The sequence below is a fragment of the Salmo salar genome, unplaced genomic scaffold (assembly GCF_905237065.1).
Source record: "Salmo salar unplaced genomic scaffold, Ssal_v3.1, whole genome shotgun sequence".
Lineage (NCBI taxonomy): Eukaryota > Metazoa > Chordata > Actinopteri > Salmoniformes > Salmonidae > Salmo > Salmo salar.
Genome location: NW_025547533.1, coordinates 4,308 through 22,500, shown reverse-complemented (window position 1 = coordinate 22,500; position 18,193 = coordinate 4,308). Strand labels below are relative to the sequence as shown.

The following is an 18,193-nucleotide window of genomic DNA, read 5'->3' as shown; positions in this document are numbered from 1 at the left end:
TCTCTAGGTTATGTGATATTGTGGTGTGTTTCGGGGTCGGGGGTCAATGCGTCCTGTGAGGAGCGACCTCTCTCTAACTCTACCCTGCAATACAAGGTCACCAGCTTGACCTCTATGACATCATACACCCTGGAGGTTGCTGCCATGACAGCGGCAGGAAGAGGCGTGGCCACCACCTCCACCATCTCCTCTGAGTCCCGCCAGGTCAGACAACACACATCATCATCATCACATTCCATCATATATATGAGACGTCCACAGCATCACAGAAAGAGAGTGAGGAGCTCAGAAGATGCCATTAGCTTTACCTCCGCTGATAAGTGGCTGTTACTGCACCGGCCATGATTCAAAACACACACACACACACACACTGGAGTCACAATCATGTAGAACAGCTTAGACAAACAGTCTCTGTGTCTCTGTGTCTCTGTGTCTGTGTGTCTCTGTCTGTGTGTCTCTGGGTCTCTGTGTCTCTGTGTCTGTGTGTCTGTGTGTCTCTGTGTCTGTGTGTCTCTGTCTCTGTGTCTCTGTGTCTCTGTGTCTGTGTGTCTCTGTCTGTGTGTCTCTGGGTCTCTGTGTCTCTGTGTCTGTGTGTCTGTGTGTCTCTGTGTCTGTGTGTCTCTGTCTGTGTGTCTCTGTGTCTGTGTGTCTCTGTCTGTGTGTCTGTGTGTCTGTGTGTCTCTGTGTCTGTGTGTCTGTGTGTCTCTGTGTCTCTGTGTCTCTGTGTCTGTGTGTCTGCGCGAGAGAGAGGAAGACGTTGGACAAAGGCCAAGTTGCAGTCATTATCACCCTGATTAACCACAAATAGCTAAGTCATTATTAACCCTTATTAACCACAAATAGCTAAGTCATTATCACCCTTATTAACCACAAATAGCTAAGTCATTATTAACCCTTATTAACCACAAATAGCTAAGTCATTATTAACCCTTATTAACCACAAATAGCTAAGTCATTATCATCCTGATTAACCACAAATAGCTAAGTCATTATCACCCTGATTAACCACAAATAGCTAAGTCATTATTAACCCTTACTAACCACAAATAGCTAAGTCATTATCACCCCTTATAAACCACAAATAGCTAAGTCATTATCACCCTGATTAACCACAAATAGCTAAGTCATTATTAACCCTTACTAACCACAAATAGCTAAGTCATTATCACCCCTTATAAACCACAAATAGCTAAGTCATTAGAGAGAAAAGAACAATAGAAAAGATTGAGGGAAACAGAGAGAAACTAAGGGAAACAGAATAGAGGCAGAAAGAAAGCCAGAGAGAGAGAGCGGTTTGGCGAGAGACAGAGAGAAAGAGAGAGTCTGAGAAAGAAAGAGAGTGAGGTTTGTAGAGATAAGGAGAAAGAGAGAGCTTCCTGGTATGTCCTCTAACCTGTTGTTGTGTCTGTGTCTCAGAGCTTCCAGGTGTGTCCTCTAACCTGTTGTTGTGTCTGTGTCTCAGAGCTTCCTGGTGTGTCCTCTAACCTGTTGTTGTGTCTGTGTCTCAGAGCTTCCAGGTGTGTCCTCTAACCTGTTGTTGTGTCTGTGTCTCAGAGCTTCCTGGTATGTCCTCTAACCTGTTGTTGTGTCTGTGTCTCAGAGCTTCCTGGTGTGCCTTCTAACCTGGTCATCTCCAACATCAGCCCTCGCTCCGCCACACTAAGGTTCCGCCCCGGCAGCGATGGGAAGACGGTCATCTCCAAATGGATCGTAGAAGGACAGGTCAGTATTTCACTGTTACTGTAGATATGAAGCTAGTATCCAGCTAGAAAGTTTGAACATTTAACTAAATCCAGAGCAGTAATTTCACAGTTAACTACAAAGCTAATATTAGTAGGTCATCCCTGGACCCGTATATACACGGAGTATCCAGGGCACAAAGAGTCTCAGAGAAGGAGAGCTGTTACAGAATCAGATGTTTACATCATAGTGAATACTGTTACATGGACAGGGGGAGGATCTGATCCTAGATCAGCACTGGGGCCGTTACAGTATGTTATTCCGCTCTTCTGAAATAGACTACATTTTCTCCATGTTTGGTATTTGGTATTTTATTTGGATCCCCATTAGCCGTTGCAAAAGCAGCAGCTACTCTTCCTGGGGTCCACACAAAACATGAAACATAATACAGAATGACATAATACAGAACATCATCAGACAAGAACAGCTCGAGGACAGAACTACATACATTTTGTAAAAGGCACACGTGGCCTACATATCAATGCATACACACAAACTATCTAGGTCAAATACCATATCATGTTTCTTTAGACTATATAACATGGATTTATTATGACTGTCTGGACTATTTAACATGGATTTATTATGACGGTCTGGGCTATATAACATGGGTTTATTATGACGGTCTGGACTATATTACATGGATTTATTATGACGGTCTGGACTATATAACATGGATTTATTATGACGGTCTGGACTATATAACATGGGTTTATTATGACAGTCTGGACTATATTACATCGATTTATTATGACGGTCTGGACTATATAACATCGATTTATTATGACGGTCTGGACTATATAACATGGATTTATTGTGACGGTCTGGACTATATAACATGGATTTATTATGACGGTCTGGACTATATAACATGGATTTATTATGACGGTCTGGACTATATAACATGGATTTATTATGACGGTCTGGGCTATATAACATGGATTTATTATGACGGTCTGGACTATATAACATGGATTTATTATGACGGTCTGGACTATATAACATGGATTTATTATGACGTTCTGGACTATATAACATGGATTTATTATGACGGTCTGGGCTATATAACATGGATTTATTATGACGGTCTGGACTATATAACATGGATTTATTATGACGGTCTGGACTATATAACATGGATTTATTATGACGGTCTGGACTATTTAACATGGATTTATTATGACGGTCTGGGCTATATAACATGGATTTATTATGATGGTCTGGACTATATAACATGGATTTATTATGACGGTCTGGACTATATAACATGGATTTATTATGACTGTCTGGACTATATAAAATGGATTTATTATGACGGTCTGGGCTATATAACATGGATTTATTATGACGGTCTGGGCTATATAACATGGATTTATTATGACGGTCTGGACTATATAACATGGATTTATTATGACTGTCTGGACTATATTACATGGATTTATTATGATGGTCTGGGCTATATAACATGGGTTTATTATGACGGTCTGGACTATATTACATGGATTTATTATGACGGTCTGGACTATATAACATGGATTTATTATGACGGTCTGGACTATATAACATGGGTTTATTATGACGGTCTGGACTATATTACATCGATTTATTATGACGGTCTGGACTATATAACATCGATTTATTATGACGGTCTGGACTATATAACATGGATTTATTGTGACGGTCTGGACTATATAACATGGATTTATTATGACGGTCTGGACTATATAACATGGATTTATTATGACGGTCTGGACTATATAACATGGATTTATTATGACGGTCTGGGCTATATAACATGGATTTATTATGACGGTCTGGACTATATAACATGGATTTATTATGACGGTCTGGACTATATAACATGGATTTATTATGACGTTCTGGACTATATAACATGGATTTATTATGACGGTCTGGGCTATATAACATGGATTTATTATGACGGTCTGGACTATATAACATGGATTTATTATGACGGTCTGGACTATATAACATGGATTTATTATGACGTCTGGACTATTTAACATGGATTTATTATGACGGTCTGGGCTATATAACATGGATTTATTATGATGGTCTGGACTATATAACATGGATTTATTATGACGGTCTGGACTATATAACATGGATTTATTATGACTGTCTGGACTATATAACATGGATTTATTATGACGGTCTGGGCTATATAACATGGATTTATTATGACGGTCTGGGCTATATAACATGGATTTATTATGACGGTCTGGACTATATAACATGGATTTATTATCACTGTCTGGACTATATAACATGGATTTATTATGACGGTCTGGGCTATATAACATGGATTTATTATGACGGTCTGGACTATATAACATGGATTTATTATGACGGTCTGGACTATATAATATGGATGTATTGTGACGGTCTGGACTATATAGCATGGATTTATTATGACGGTCTGGACTATATAACATGGATTTATTATGACGGTCTGGACTATATAACATGGATTTATTATGACAGTCTGGACTATTTAACATGGATTTATTATGACGGTCTGGACTATATAACATGGATTTATTATGACGGTCTGGACTATATAACATGGATTTATTGTGACGGTCTGGACTATATAACATGGATTTATTATGACGGTCTGGACTATACAACATGGATTTATTATGACGGTCTGGACTATATAACATGGATTTATTATGACGGTCTGGACTATATAACATGGATTTATTATGACGGTCTGGACTATATAACATGGATTTATTATGACGGTCTCGACTATATAACATGGAATTATTATGACGGTCTGGACTATTTAACATGGATTTATTATGACGGTCTGGGCTATATTACATGGATTTATTATGACGGTCTGGACTATATAACATGGATTTCCTATGACGGTCTGGACTATATAACATGGATTTATTATGACGTTCTGGACTATATAACATGGATTTATTATGACGGTCTGGACTATATAACATGGATTTATTATGACGGTCTGGACTATATAACATGGATTTATTATGACGGTCTGGGCTATATAACATGGATTTATTATGACGGTCTGGACTATATAACATGGATTTATTATGACGGTCTGGACTATATAACATGGATTTATTGTGACGGTCTGGACTATATAACATGGATTTGTTATGACGGTCTGGACTATATAACATGGATTTATTATGACGGTCTGGACTATATAACATGGATTTATTATGACGGTCTGGACTATATAACATGGATTTATTATGACGGTCTGGACTATATAACATGGATTTATTATGACGGTCTGGACTATATAACATGGATTTATTATGACGGTCTGGACTATATAACATGGATTTATTATGACGGTCTGGGCTATATAACATGGATTTATTATGACGGTCTGGACTATATAACATGGATTTATTATGACGGTCTGGACTATATAACATGGATTTATTATGACGTTCTGGACTATATAACATGGATTTATTATGACGGTCTGGGCTACATAACATGGATTTATTATGACGGTCTGGACTATTTAACATGGATTTATTATGACGGTCTGGACTATTTAACATGGATTTATTATGACGGTCTGGGCTATATAACATGGATTTATTATGACGGTCTGGACTATATAACATGGATTTATTATGACGGTCTGGACTATATAACATGGATTTATTATGACGGTCTGGACTATATAACATGGATTTATTATGACGGTCTGGGCTATATAACATGGATTTATTATGACGGTCTGGACTATATAACATGGATTTATTATGACTGTCTGGACTATATGACATGGATTTATTATGACGGTCTGGGCTATATAACATGGATTTATTATGACGGTCTGGACTATATAACATGGATTTATTATGACGGTCTGGACTATATAATATGGATGTATTGTGACGGTCTGGACTATATAGCATGGATTTATTATGACGGTCTGGACTATATAACATGGATTTATTATGACGGTCTGGACTATATAACATGGATTTATTATGATGTCTGGACTATTTAACATGGATTTATTATGACGGTCTGGACTATATAACATGGATTTATTATGACGGTCTGGACTATATAACATGGATTTATTGTGACGGTCTGGACTATATAACATGGATTTATTATGACTGTCTGGACTATATAACATGGATTTATTATGACGGTCTGGACTATATAACATGGATTTATTATGACGGTCTGGACTATATTACATGGATTTATTATGACGGTCTGGACTATATAACATGGATTTATTATGACGATCTGGACTATATAACATGGATTTATTATGACGGTCTGGACTATATAACATGGATTTATTATGACGGTCTGGACTATATAACATGGAATTATTATGACGGTCTGGACTATTTAACATGGATTTATTATGACGGTCTGGGCTATATTACATGGATTTATTATGACGGTCTGGACTATATAACATGGATTTCTTATGACGGTCTGGACTATATAACATGGATTTATTATGACGGTCTGGACTATATAACATGGATTTATTATGACGGTCTGGACTATATAACATGGATTTTTTATGACGGTCTGGACTATATAACATTGATTTATTATGACGGTCTGGACTATATAACATGGATTTATTATGACGGTCTGGACTATATAACATGGATTTATTATGACGGTCTGTGCTATATAGCATGGATTTATTATGACGGTCTGGACTATATAACATGGATTTATTATGACGGTCTGGACTATATAACATGGATTTATTGTGACGGTCTGGACTATATAACATGGATTTGTTATGACGGTCTGGACTATATAACATGGATTTATTATGACGGTCTGGACTATATAACATGGATTTATTATGACGGTCTGGACTATATAACATGGATTTATTATGACGGTCTGGACTATATAACATGGATTTATTATGACGGTCTGGACTATATAACATGGATTTATTATGACGGTCTGGACTATATAACATGGATTTATTATGACGGTCTGGACTATATAACATGGATTTATTATGACGGTCTGGGCTATATAGCATGGATTTATTATGACGGTCTGGACTATATAACATGGATTTATTATGACGGTCTGGACTATATAACATGGATTTATTGTGACGGTCTGGACTATATAACATGGATTTGTTATGACGGTCTGGACTATATAACATGGATTATTATGACGGTCTGGACTATATAACATGGATTTATTATGACGGTCTGGACTATATATCATGGATTTATTATGACGGTCTGGACTATATAACATGGATTTATTATGACGGTCTGGACTATATAACATGGATTTATTATGACGGTCTGGACTATATAACATGGATTTATTATGACGGTCTGGACTATATAACATGGATTTATTATGACGGTCTGGGCTATATAACATGGATTTATTATGACGGTCTGGGCTATATAATATGGATGTATTGTGACGGTCTGGACTATATAACATGGATTTATTAGACTTTTTTAAAGTTGGTCTTCCAAAGGTCTACATCAGTGGCTTGTAGGCTGTGTGTGGAAGCCAGGAGATGCTAAAGGTGTTTATGTTAATTACTGGTCAATTACCATATGACCGGCAGTTATTTGCTTGACAATCACCAGCTGACAAAATTTCATGACCACCACAGCCCTAACTCTGACAGAGCTCCAGAGTTCCTCTGTGGAGATGGGAGAACCAAATGTCATGACCGCCACAGCCCTAACTCTGACAGAGCTCCAGAGTTCCTCTGTGGAGATGGGAGAACCAAATGTCATGACCGCCACAGCCCTAACTCTGACAGAGCTCCAGAGTTCCCCTGTGGAGATGGGAGAACCAAATGTCATGACCGCCACAGCCCTAACTCTGACAGAGCTCCAGAGTTCCTCTGTGGAGATGGGAGAACCAAATGTCATGACCGCCACAGCCCTAACTCTGACAGAGCTCCAGAGTTCCTCTGTGGAGATGGGAGAACCAAATGTCATGACCGCCACAGTCCTAACTCTGACAGAGCTCCAGAGTTCCTCTGTGGAGATGGGAGAACCAAATGTCATGACCGCCACAGCCCTAACTCTGACAGAGCTCCAGAGTTCCTCTGTGGAAATGGGAGAACCAAATGTCATGACCGCCACAGCCCTAACTCTGACAGAGCTCCAGAGTTCCTCTGTGGAGATGGGAGAACCAAATGTCATGACCGCCACAGCCCTAACTCTGACAGAGCTTCCTCTGTGGAGATGGGAGAACCAAATGTCATGACCGCCACAGCCCTAATCAGCACTGTGAGACTCTATAAACATGGCCCCTGATGTTTCCTGCTTTTATAACATACTTTATTAAAAATAACACTTCAAAGTGATGTTCTAAGTGATGTTCTAATTTATGTTCTAACTGATGTTCTGATGTTCTAAGTGATGTTCTAAGTTAAGGTTCTAACTGATGTTCTGATGTTCTAAGTGATGTTCTAAGTTATGTTCTAACTGATATTCTAAGTGATGATCTAACTGATGTTCTAACTGATGTTCTAAGTTATGTTCTAACTGATGTTCTAAGTTATGTTCTAACTGATGTTCTGATGTTCTAAGTTATGTTCTAACTGATATTCTAAGTGATGATCTAACTGATGTTCTAAGTGATGTTCTAAGTTATGTTCTAACTGATGTTCTAAGTGATGTTCTAAGTTATGTTCTAACTGATGTTCTAAGTTATGTTCTAACTGATGTTCTAAGATATGTTGTAACTGATGTTCTAAGTGATGTTCTAAGTTATGTTCTAACTGATGTTCTAAGTTATGTTCTAACTGATGTTCTAAGATATGTTGTAACTGATGTTCTAAGTTATGTTCTAACTGATGTTCTAAGTTATGTTCTAACTGATGTTCTAAGATATGTTCTAACTGATGTTCTAAGTTATGTTGTAACTGATGTTCTAAGTTATGTTCTAACTGATGTTCTAAGATATGTTGTAACTGATATTCTAAGTGATGATCTAACTGATGTTCTAAGTTATGTTCTAACTGATGTTCTAAGATATGTTGTAACTGATGTTCTAAGTTATGTTCTAACTGATGTTCTAAGATATGTTGTAACTGATGTTCTAAGTGATGATCTAACTGATGTTCTAACTGATGTTCTAACTGATGTTCTAACTGATGTTCTAAGTTATGTTCTAACTGATGTTCTAAGATATGTTGTAACTGATATTCTAAGTGATGATCTAACTGATGTTCTAACTGATGTTCTAAGTGATGATCTAAGTTATGTTATATTCTGATTGCATCTTCACCTATTGCGTTCTCCTATAGGTGGTGAGAGAGAGAGGTGGAGAGAGGGATGGGAAGGAGGAGGAGTGGAGAGTCGTGTATGAGAGAGAGAACAGAGAGAAGCAGCCTGATGTAGACACACTGGAAATACCAGACCTCCTCCCCTTCACACTGTACAGGTAGAGAACACACACACACACACACACACACACACACACACACACACACACACACACACACACACATACACACACACACACACACACACACACACACACACACACACACACACACACACACACACACACACACACACACACACACAGCCTGTGATGTATCATACGCCATATGAAGTGATTCACTCCTCTGGTTTCCTTACCCTCCTTTTAACCCTCTTTCACACCCTGCACTCTGTCTCTCTTTCTCTCTGCCCTCTCTCTCTCTCTCTCTCTCTCTCTCTGCCCTCTCTCGCTCTCTCTCTCTGTCTCTGTCTCTGTCTCTGTCTCTGTCTCTCTCTCTCTCTCTCTCTTTGTCTCTGTCTCTGTCTGTCTCTATCTCTCTCTCTCTCTTTCTCTCTCTCTCTCTCTCTGCCCTCTCTCGCTCTCTCTCTGTCTCTCTCCTTCTCTCCTTCTCTCGGTCTCTCTCTGTCTCTGTCTCTGTCTCTGTCTCTCTCTCTCTCTCTGCCCTCTCTCGCTCTCTCTCTCTGTCTCTCTGTCTCTCTCTCTCTGTCTCTCTCTCTCTCTAGCCTCTCTCTCTGTTTCTCTCTCCCTCTCTCTCTCTCTGTCTCTCTCTCTCTCTGTCTCTCGCTCTCTTCTGGGAGTGATAGTGCATTTTCTGATTCCCCATCTTTTACACAGAGAAACATATTACTGTTAGTGTGAAACTGCATATCTGTGTGTGTGTGTGTGTGTGTGTGTGTGTGTGTGTGTGTGTGTGTGTGTGTGTGTGTGTGTGTGTGTGTGTGTGTGTGTGTGTGTGTGTGTGTGTGTGTGTGTGTGTGTGTGTAGGTTCCGATTGCGCCAGGAGAACATTGTGGCTCCAGTCCATCTAGCACCCCCTCCAGGATGATTCAGACACTGCAGTCGGCCCCCGATACACACCCCAACAACCTCACCCTGGTTACAGCTACACAGACCAGCCTCACACTGCGCTGGGCGGTAAGGCACACACACACGCACGCACACACACACGCATGCACGCACGCACGCACGCATGCATGCAACACACACACACACACACCCACACCTTAACATCCTCACACTGCTCTGGAATGTGTGTGAATAGGAGTACTTCTGAGTTTCTTTGTCTCTGTGTGTGTGTGTGTGTGCGTGCGTGCGTGTGTGTGTGTGTGTGTGTCAGCGGCGATGCGTGGCTGGGTAGGTTGAGTGTGTGACAGGCTGTAATCAGCGTCTCTCCTGGTTATCACCGCTAATGCTAATCTGTCAGGTTTCCCATTCACCGCGAAACGCTAACAGCACAAGCTGCAATGTAATTGTCTCCTTACTTACTCTCTCCATCTCTCTCCCGACTCTCACTCTCTAATACCACCTCTCTCTTTCTCTCTCTCTCCCTCCCCTCTCTCTCCCTCTCTCTCTCTCTCTCTCTCTCTCAAATTCCTCTCTCTCTCTCCCTCTCCCCCTCCCCCTCTCTCTCCTGTCTTTTATAACCTAAATGGGAAACAGAGTATTTTTCCGTTTAAGGGACGGAATGAGAAAAATAAGCTGTAAGAGCCCGAGCGCTACGCTATGCTACCTGAGATGCAGCTAATGGGATTTTACCTGTGTTTTAACACTTGCGTTAATGGGGCATTATAATGGTTAGCTAATGCTATTATCAGCCTTCATTACAACGGTTAGCTAATGCTATTATCAGCCTTCATTATAATGGTTAGCTAATGCTATTATCAGCCTTCATTACAATGGTTAGCTAATGCTATTATCAGCATTCATTACAATGGTTAGCTAATGCTATTATCAGCCTTTATTATAATGGTTAGCTAATGCTATTATCAGCCTTCCTTATAATGGTTAGCTAATGCTATTATCAGCCTTTATTATAATGGTTAGCTAATGCTATTATCAGCCTTTATTATAATGGTTAGCTAATGCTATTATCAGCCTTCATTATAAGGAGCTCTAGTGTTAATCTATGCTCAGTGTCGGAGCTTTTCCAATCCAAGCCTCCAGGTCCACACTACTGCTGCTTTTTTCCCTTTCTTCCTCCTAGTTCATTTACTAATTGGTTAATTGATAAATTGATAAATTGATAAATGGATTAATGGCACTGATTGGCCTGAGATCCACTCACCTGGTGTCCCAGGTCTAACACATACACACCAAGGAGGTTAAAATGAATGAGTGATGCACTCTGCTCTGACCTCTCTTTATCCTCCCCTCTCTCCATCTTCCACTAGGAGCGTACACACACACACACATTGGAGGGAGAGAGAGAGAGAGGGGGGGGGACAGTGAGAGAGAGAGAGAGAGAGAGAGAGAGAGAGAGAGAGACGGGGACAGAGAGAGAGAGAGAGAGAGCGGAAGGTAAGGTGACAGAAATAAAGAGAGAGGGAGTGAGGGAAGAATGGCAGAAATATTGAGGAGAGGAGGAAGAGGGGGAAGAAGAGAGGGAGAGAGTAAGAGAGGACAGGGAAAGAAAGGGATAGAGGAGGAGGGAGGGAGGGTGACACAGAGACACGAGGAGAGAGGGAGCGAGAGAAAGAGAGAGAACAGTAACTGTTTTTTAAGATGAGCTTGTAAATAACATAAATAAATAACCAGGATCTTGCTTTTTCATTCTCTCTGTGTGTGTCTGTGTGCCTGTGTGTCTGTGTGTCTGTGTGCCTGTGTGTCTGTGTGTCTGTGTGCCTGTGTGTCTGTGTGTCTGTGTGCCTGTGTGTCTGTGTGCCTGTGTGTCTGTGTGTCTGTGTGCCTGTGTGTCTGTGTGTCTGTGTGCCTGTGTGCCTGTGTGTCTGTGTGCCTGTGTGCCTGTGTGTCTGTGTGTCTGTGTGCCTGTGTGTCTGTGTGCCTGTGTGCCTGTGTGTCTGTGTGCCTGTGTGCCTGTGTGTCTCTGTGTGTCTCTGTGTGTGTGTCTGTGTGCCTGTGTGTCTCTGTGTGTGTGTCTGTGTGCCTGTGTGTGTGTGCCTGTGTGTCTGTGTGTCTGTGTGCCTGTGTGTCTGTGTGTCTGTGTGCCTGTGTGCCTGTGTGTCTGTGTGCCTGTGTGTCTGTGTGTCTCTGTGTGTCTCTGTGTGTCTCTGTGTGTGTGTCTGTGTGCCTGTGTGTCTCTGTGTGTGTGTCTGTGTGCCTGTGTGTCTGTGTGCCTGTGTGTCTCTGTGTGTGTGTCTGTGTGCCTGTGTGTCTGTGTGAGAGACAATGGGTGTTTCTCAAAATGCATACTTCACTCCGACTTCGTAATGAAATGTTGCCTGTTCACGTCGTATATGTTACCTGACTACAATATTTTATCTTGACACCTTACGTTCCGTAGATAGCGAGCCCATAATAAGTCAATAGGGCTAACTGGCTAGCTACTAGTACTGTTAGGGCTGTTAGGGCTAACTGGCTAGCTACTAGTACTGTTAGGGCTGTTAGGGTTAACTGGCAAGCTACTAGTACTGTTACTAGTACTGTTAGGGCTAACTGGCTAGCTACTAGTACTGTTAGGGCTAACTGGCTAGCTACTAGTACTGTTAGGGCTGTTAGGGCTAACTGGCTAGCTACTAGTACTGTTAGGGCTGTTAGGGCTATCTGGCAAGCTACTAGTACTGTTAGGGCTAACTGGCTAGCTACTAGCACTGTTAGGGCTAACTGGCAAGCAACTAGCGCTGTTAGGGCTAACTGGTTAGCTACTAGTACTGTTAGGGCTGTTAGGGCTAACTGGCTAGCTACTAGTACTGTTAGGGCTGTTAGGGATAACTGGCTAGCTACTAGTACTGTTAGGGTTGTTAGTGCTAACTGGCTAGCTACTAGTACGGTTACTAGTACTGTTAGGGCTAACTGGCTAGCTACTAGTACTGTTAGGGCTGTTAGGGTTAACTGGCTAGCTACTAGTACTGTTACTAGTACTGTTAGGGCTAACTGGATAGCTACTAGTACTGTTAGGGCTAACTGGCTAGCTACTAGTACTGTTAGGGCTGTTAGGGCTAACTGGCTAGCTACTAGTACTGTTAGGGCTGTTAGGGCTATCTGGCAAGCTACTAGTACTGTTAGGGCTAACTGGCTAGCTACTAGCACTGTTAGGGCTAACTGGCAAGCAACTAGCACTGTTAGGGCTAACTGGCTAGCTACTAGTACTGTTAGGGCTGTTAGGGCTAACTGGCTAGCTACTAGTACTGTTAGGGCTGTTAGGGCTAACTGGCTAGCTACTAGTACTGTTAGGGCTGTTAGGGTTAACTGGCAAGCTACTAGTACTGTTACTAGTACTGTTAGGGCTAACTGGCTAGCTACTAGTACTGTTAGGGCTAACTGGCTAGCTACTAGTACTGTTAGGGCTAACTGGCTAGCTACTAGTACTGTTAGGGCTGTTAGGGCTATCTGGCAAGCTACTAGTACTGTTAGGGCTAACTGGCTAGCTACTAGCACTGTTAGGGCTAACTGGCAAGCAACTAGCACTGTTAGGGCTAACTGGTTAGCTACTAGTACTGTTAGGGCTGTTAGGGCTAACTGGCTAGCTACTAGTACTGTTAGGGCTGTTAGGGATAACTGGCTAGCTACTAGTACTGTTAGGGCTGTTAGGGCTAACTGGCTAGCTACTAGTACAGTTACTAGTACTGTTAGGGCTAACTGGCTAGCTACTAGTACTGTTAGGGCTGTTAGGGTTAACTGGCTAGCTACTAGTACTGTTACTAGTACTGTTAGGGCTAACTGGCTAGCTACTAGTACTGTTAGGGCTAACTGGCTAGCTACTAGTACTGTTAGGGCTGTTAGGGCTGTTAGGGCTAGCGGGCTAGCTACTAGTACTGTTAGGGCTAACTGGCTTGCTACTAGTACTGTTAGGGCTAACTGGCTAGCTACTAGTTCTGTTAGGGCTGTTAGGGCTAACTGGCTAGCTACTAGTACTGTTAGGGCTGACTGGCTAGCTACTAGTTCTGTTAGGGCTGTTAGGGCTAACTGTCTAGCTCCTAGTACTGTTAGGGCTGTTAGGGCTAACTGGCTAGCTACTAGTACTGTTAGGGCTGACTGGCTAGCTACTAGTTCTGTTAGGGCTGTTAGGGCTAACTGTCTAGCTCCTAGTACTGTTAGGGCTGTTAGGGCTAACTGGCTAGCTACTAGTACTGTTAGGGCTAACTGGCCAGCTACTAATACTGTTAGGGCTGTTAGGGCTAACTGTCTAGCTCCTAGTACTGTTAGGGCTGTTAGGGCTAACTGGCTAGCTACTAGTACTGTTAGGGCTGACTGGCTAGCTACTAGTTCTGTTAGGGCTGTTAGGGCTAACTGTCTAGCTCCTAGTACTGTTAGGGCTGTTAGGGCTAACTGGCTAGCTACTAGTACTGTTAGGGCTAACTGGCTAGCTACTAATACTGTTAGGGCTGTTAGGGCTAACTGGCTAGCTACTAATACTGTTAGGGGTTTAACTAGCTGGCTAGCTAGATCATCACGATTCACACATCTAGCTGATAATTATGAAGTAAAACGTTTGCTTTGTGTATATCTGGAAGGAAGGTTCAGTGACTGGGGAGGTGCAGCGTGAGGTTAAACAGTAGGAGGAGTGTAATGTTTTATGAGTTCTCCACACTCTTGTCCTCACAAGAACGTACTCAAGAGAACGTGGTCGGAGAATGAACTCGGAGCATGAGAGTGTGGAGTGCGACAGTATTCATATTGAGAAACACCCAATCTCTCCAAAAGTAACGTTGTTAAGTTATGACGTTTTCACATCTCAAACTTTGACTTTGCATTGACATGTTTTCTCTCCCTCCCTCTCTCTCTCTACCTCTCTCTCTGTCTCTACCTCTCTCTCTCTGTCTCTCTCTCTCTGTCTCTATACCTATCTCTGTCTCTACATATCTCTCTCTCTCTCTCTCTCTCTACCTCTCACTGTCTCATCCTCTGTCTCTGTCTCTCTCTCTCTCCCTCGCTCCCTCTCCCTCTCTCTCTACCTCTCCCTCCCTCCCTCTCTCTGTCTCTCCATCTCTCCCTCCAGCCGTTACCGGTATCTGAGTATAATGGTAGTCCAGAGACGGTGGGTTACCGGGTGTGTGTCCGGCGGGCAGACGGCCAGGGAGAGGAGAGGCTGGAGGAGGTTAGAGGTCAGGGGTCAGGGGTTAGTGGTCAGCAAAGCGAGACGATGCTGGAGGGCCTGGCTGAATGGACAGAGTACCAGTTGAAGATACAAGCCTTTAACTCTATAGGAGCTGGACCATGGAGTACCACACTGACCACACACACCAAGGAGTCAGGTACACACACACACTAACACACTCAGACATACCGTGACACAAACCTACATTCACATGAGGGTTACTTTATCAGGTGCCTCAGAACAGTTGTCATGTCAATCAAAGAAAATAGACTCTCTCCTTCTAGAGACTCTCTCCTTCTAGAGACTCTCTCCTTCTAGAGACTCTGTCCTTCTAGAGACTCTCCTTCTAGAGACTCTCTCCTTCTAGAGACTCTCTCCTTTTAGAGGCTCTCTCCTTCTAGAGACTCTCTCCTTCTAGAGACTCTCTCCTTCTAGAGACTCTGTCCTTCTAGAGACTCTCTCCTTCTAGAGACTCTCTCCTTCTAGAGACTCTCCTTCTAGAGAATCTCTCCTTTTAGAGACTCTGTCCTTCTAGAGACTCTCTCCTTCTAGAGACTCTTCTTCTAGAGACTCTCTCCTTCTAGAGACTCTCCTTCTAGAGACTCTCTCCTTTTAGAGACTCTCTCCTTTTCGAGGCTCTCTCCTTCTAGAGACTCTCTCCTTCTAGAGACTCTCCTTCTAGAGACTCTCTCCTTTTAGAGACTCTCTCCTTCTAGAGACTCGTTCTAGAGACTCTCTCCTTCTAGAGACACTCTCCTTTTAGAGACTCTCTCCTTCTAGAGACGCTCCTTCTAGAGACTCTCCTTTTAGAGACTCTCTCCTTTTAGAGACTCTCCTTTTAGAGACTCTCTCCTTCTAGAGACTCTGTCCTTCTAGAGACTCTCCTTCTAGAGACTCTGTCCTTCTAGAGACTCTCTCCTTTTAGAGACTCTCTCCTTTTCGAGGCTCTCTCCTTCTAGAGACTCTCTCCTTCTAGAGACTCTCCTTCTAGAGACTCTCTCCTTTTAGAGACTCTCTCCTTCTAGAGACTCGTTCTAGAGACTCTCTCCTTCTAGAGACTCTCCTTCTAGAGACTCTCTCCTTTTAGAGACTATCTCCTTCTAGAGACTCTCCTTCTAGAGACTCTCTCCTTCTAGAGACTCTCTCCTTCTAGAGACTCTCCTTCTAGAGACTCTCTCCTTCTAGAGACTCTCCTTCTAGAGACTCTCTCCTTCTAGAGACTCTCTCCTTTTAGAGACTCTCTCCTTTTCGAGGCTCTCTCCTTCTAGAGACTCTCTCCTTCTAGAGACTCTCCTTCTAGAGACTCTCTCCTTTTAGAGACTCTCTCCTTCTAGAGACTCGTTCTAGAGTCTCTCTCCTTCTAGAGACTCTCTCCTTTTAGAGACTCTCTCCTTCTAGAGACTCGTTCTAGAGTCTCTCTCCTTCTAGAGACTCTCTCCTTTTAGAGACTCTCTCCTTCTAGAGACTCGTTCTAGAGTCTCTCTCCTTCTAGAGACTCTCTCCTTTTAGAGACTCTCTCCTTCTAGAGACTCGTTCTAGAGTCTCTCTCCTTCTAGAGACTCTCTCCTTCTAGAGACTCTCTCCTTCTAGAGACTCTCCTTCTAGAGACTCTCCTTCTAGAGACTCTCTCATTTTAGAGACTCTCCTTTTAGAGACTCTCCTTCTAGAGACTCTGTCCTTCTAGAGACTCTCCTTCTAGAGACTCTCTGCTTTTAGAGACTCTCCTTTTAGAGACTCTCCTTCTAGAGACTCTCTCCTTCTAGAGACTTTTTCCTCTCTGGTATTTAGGTGTTTATTTGAAGAAAGAGTAACAGAGAAAGATCTGTCTGTCAGAAACTGAAATAGAGAGATGCAGAAAAGTGTTCCCCATTAGTTACCTCTCTCTCTCTCTCTCACACACACACACACACACACACACACACACATATATATATAAAGTAGGAGGGTTAGCGATGAGTAGAGATATAGGGAGATTCACAGAGTTAAATACATATGTATATCTGTTTTTGTGTGTGTGTGTGTGTGTGTGTGTGTGTGTGTGTGTGTGTGTGTGTGTGTGTGTGTGTGTGTGTGTGTGTGTGTGTGTGTGTGTGTGTGTGTGTGTGTGTGTGTGTGTGTGTGTGTTACAGTGCCGTCTGGCTGTCCAGTGAATGTGAGTGCGGAGGCGGTGAGTTCTACCAGGATTTTGGTCACATGGTCTCCTGTTCCCGAGATGCAGAGAAATGGACCCATCCTAGGTTACAAGGTACGCACACACACACACACACACACACACACACACACACACACACACACACACACACACACACACACACACACACACACACACACACACACACACACAAGCGCGCATACACACAATCTTTGGTTACACAATATATGCCACAGCACCACAGAGAACTACCCTGTCACATCATACCAGAAGTTACACAGAGAACTACCCTGTCCCATCATACCAGAAGACAGACAGAGAACTACCCTGTCCCATCATACCAGAAGATATACAGAGAACTACCCTGTCCCATCATACCAGAAGATACACAGAGAACTACCCTGTCCCATCATACCAGAAGATACACAGATAACTACCCTGTCCCATCATACCAGAAGATACAGAGAACTACCCTGTCCCACCATACCAGAAGATACACGGAGAACTACCCTGTCCCATCATACCAGAAGACAGACAGAGAACCACCCTGTCCCATCATACCAGAAGATTCACAGATAACTACCCTGTCACACCATACCAGAAGACAGACAGAGAACTACCCTGTCCCATCATACCAGAAGATACAGAGAACTACCCTGTCCCATCATACCAGAAGATACAGAGAACTACCCTGTCCCATCATACCAGAAGATACAGAGAAATACCCTGTCCCATCATACCAGAAGACACACAGAGAACCACCCTGTCCCATGATACCAGAAGACAGA

At 42.4% G+C, this 18,193-nt stretch overlaps 1 protein-coding gene across 1 annotated transcript in view; it reads left to right on the top strand.

The window, feature by feature from the left end:
- LOC106592317 (protein sidekick-1) overlaps positions 1-17,498 on the top strand; it is a gene marked incomplete at both ends in the record, with an annotated part of 92,289 nt that extends 74,791 nt beyond the window's left edge. Inside the window, 8 exon segments of the mRNA XM_045711328.1 lie at positions 8-190; positions 193-204; positions 1,601-1,726; positions 9,081-9,195; positions 10,024-10,046; positions 10,049-10,173; positions 15,155-15,410; positions 17,383-17,498. Coding sequence (XP_045567284.1) covers positions 8-190; positions 193-204; positions 1,601-1,726; positions 9,081-9,195; positions 10,024-10,046; positions 10,049-10,173; positions 15,155-15,410; positions 17,383-17,498 — 956 coding nt within the window.
- Positions 17,499-18,193: the final 695 nt, after the last annotated feature.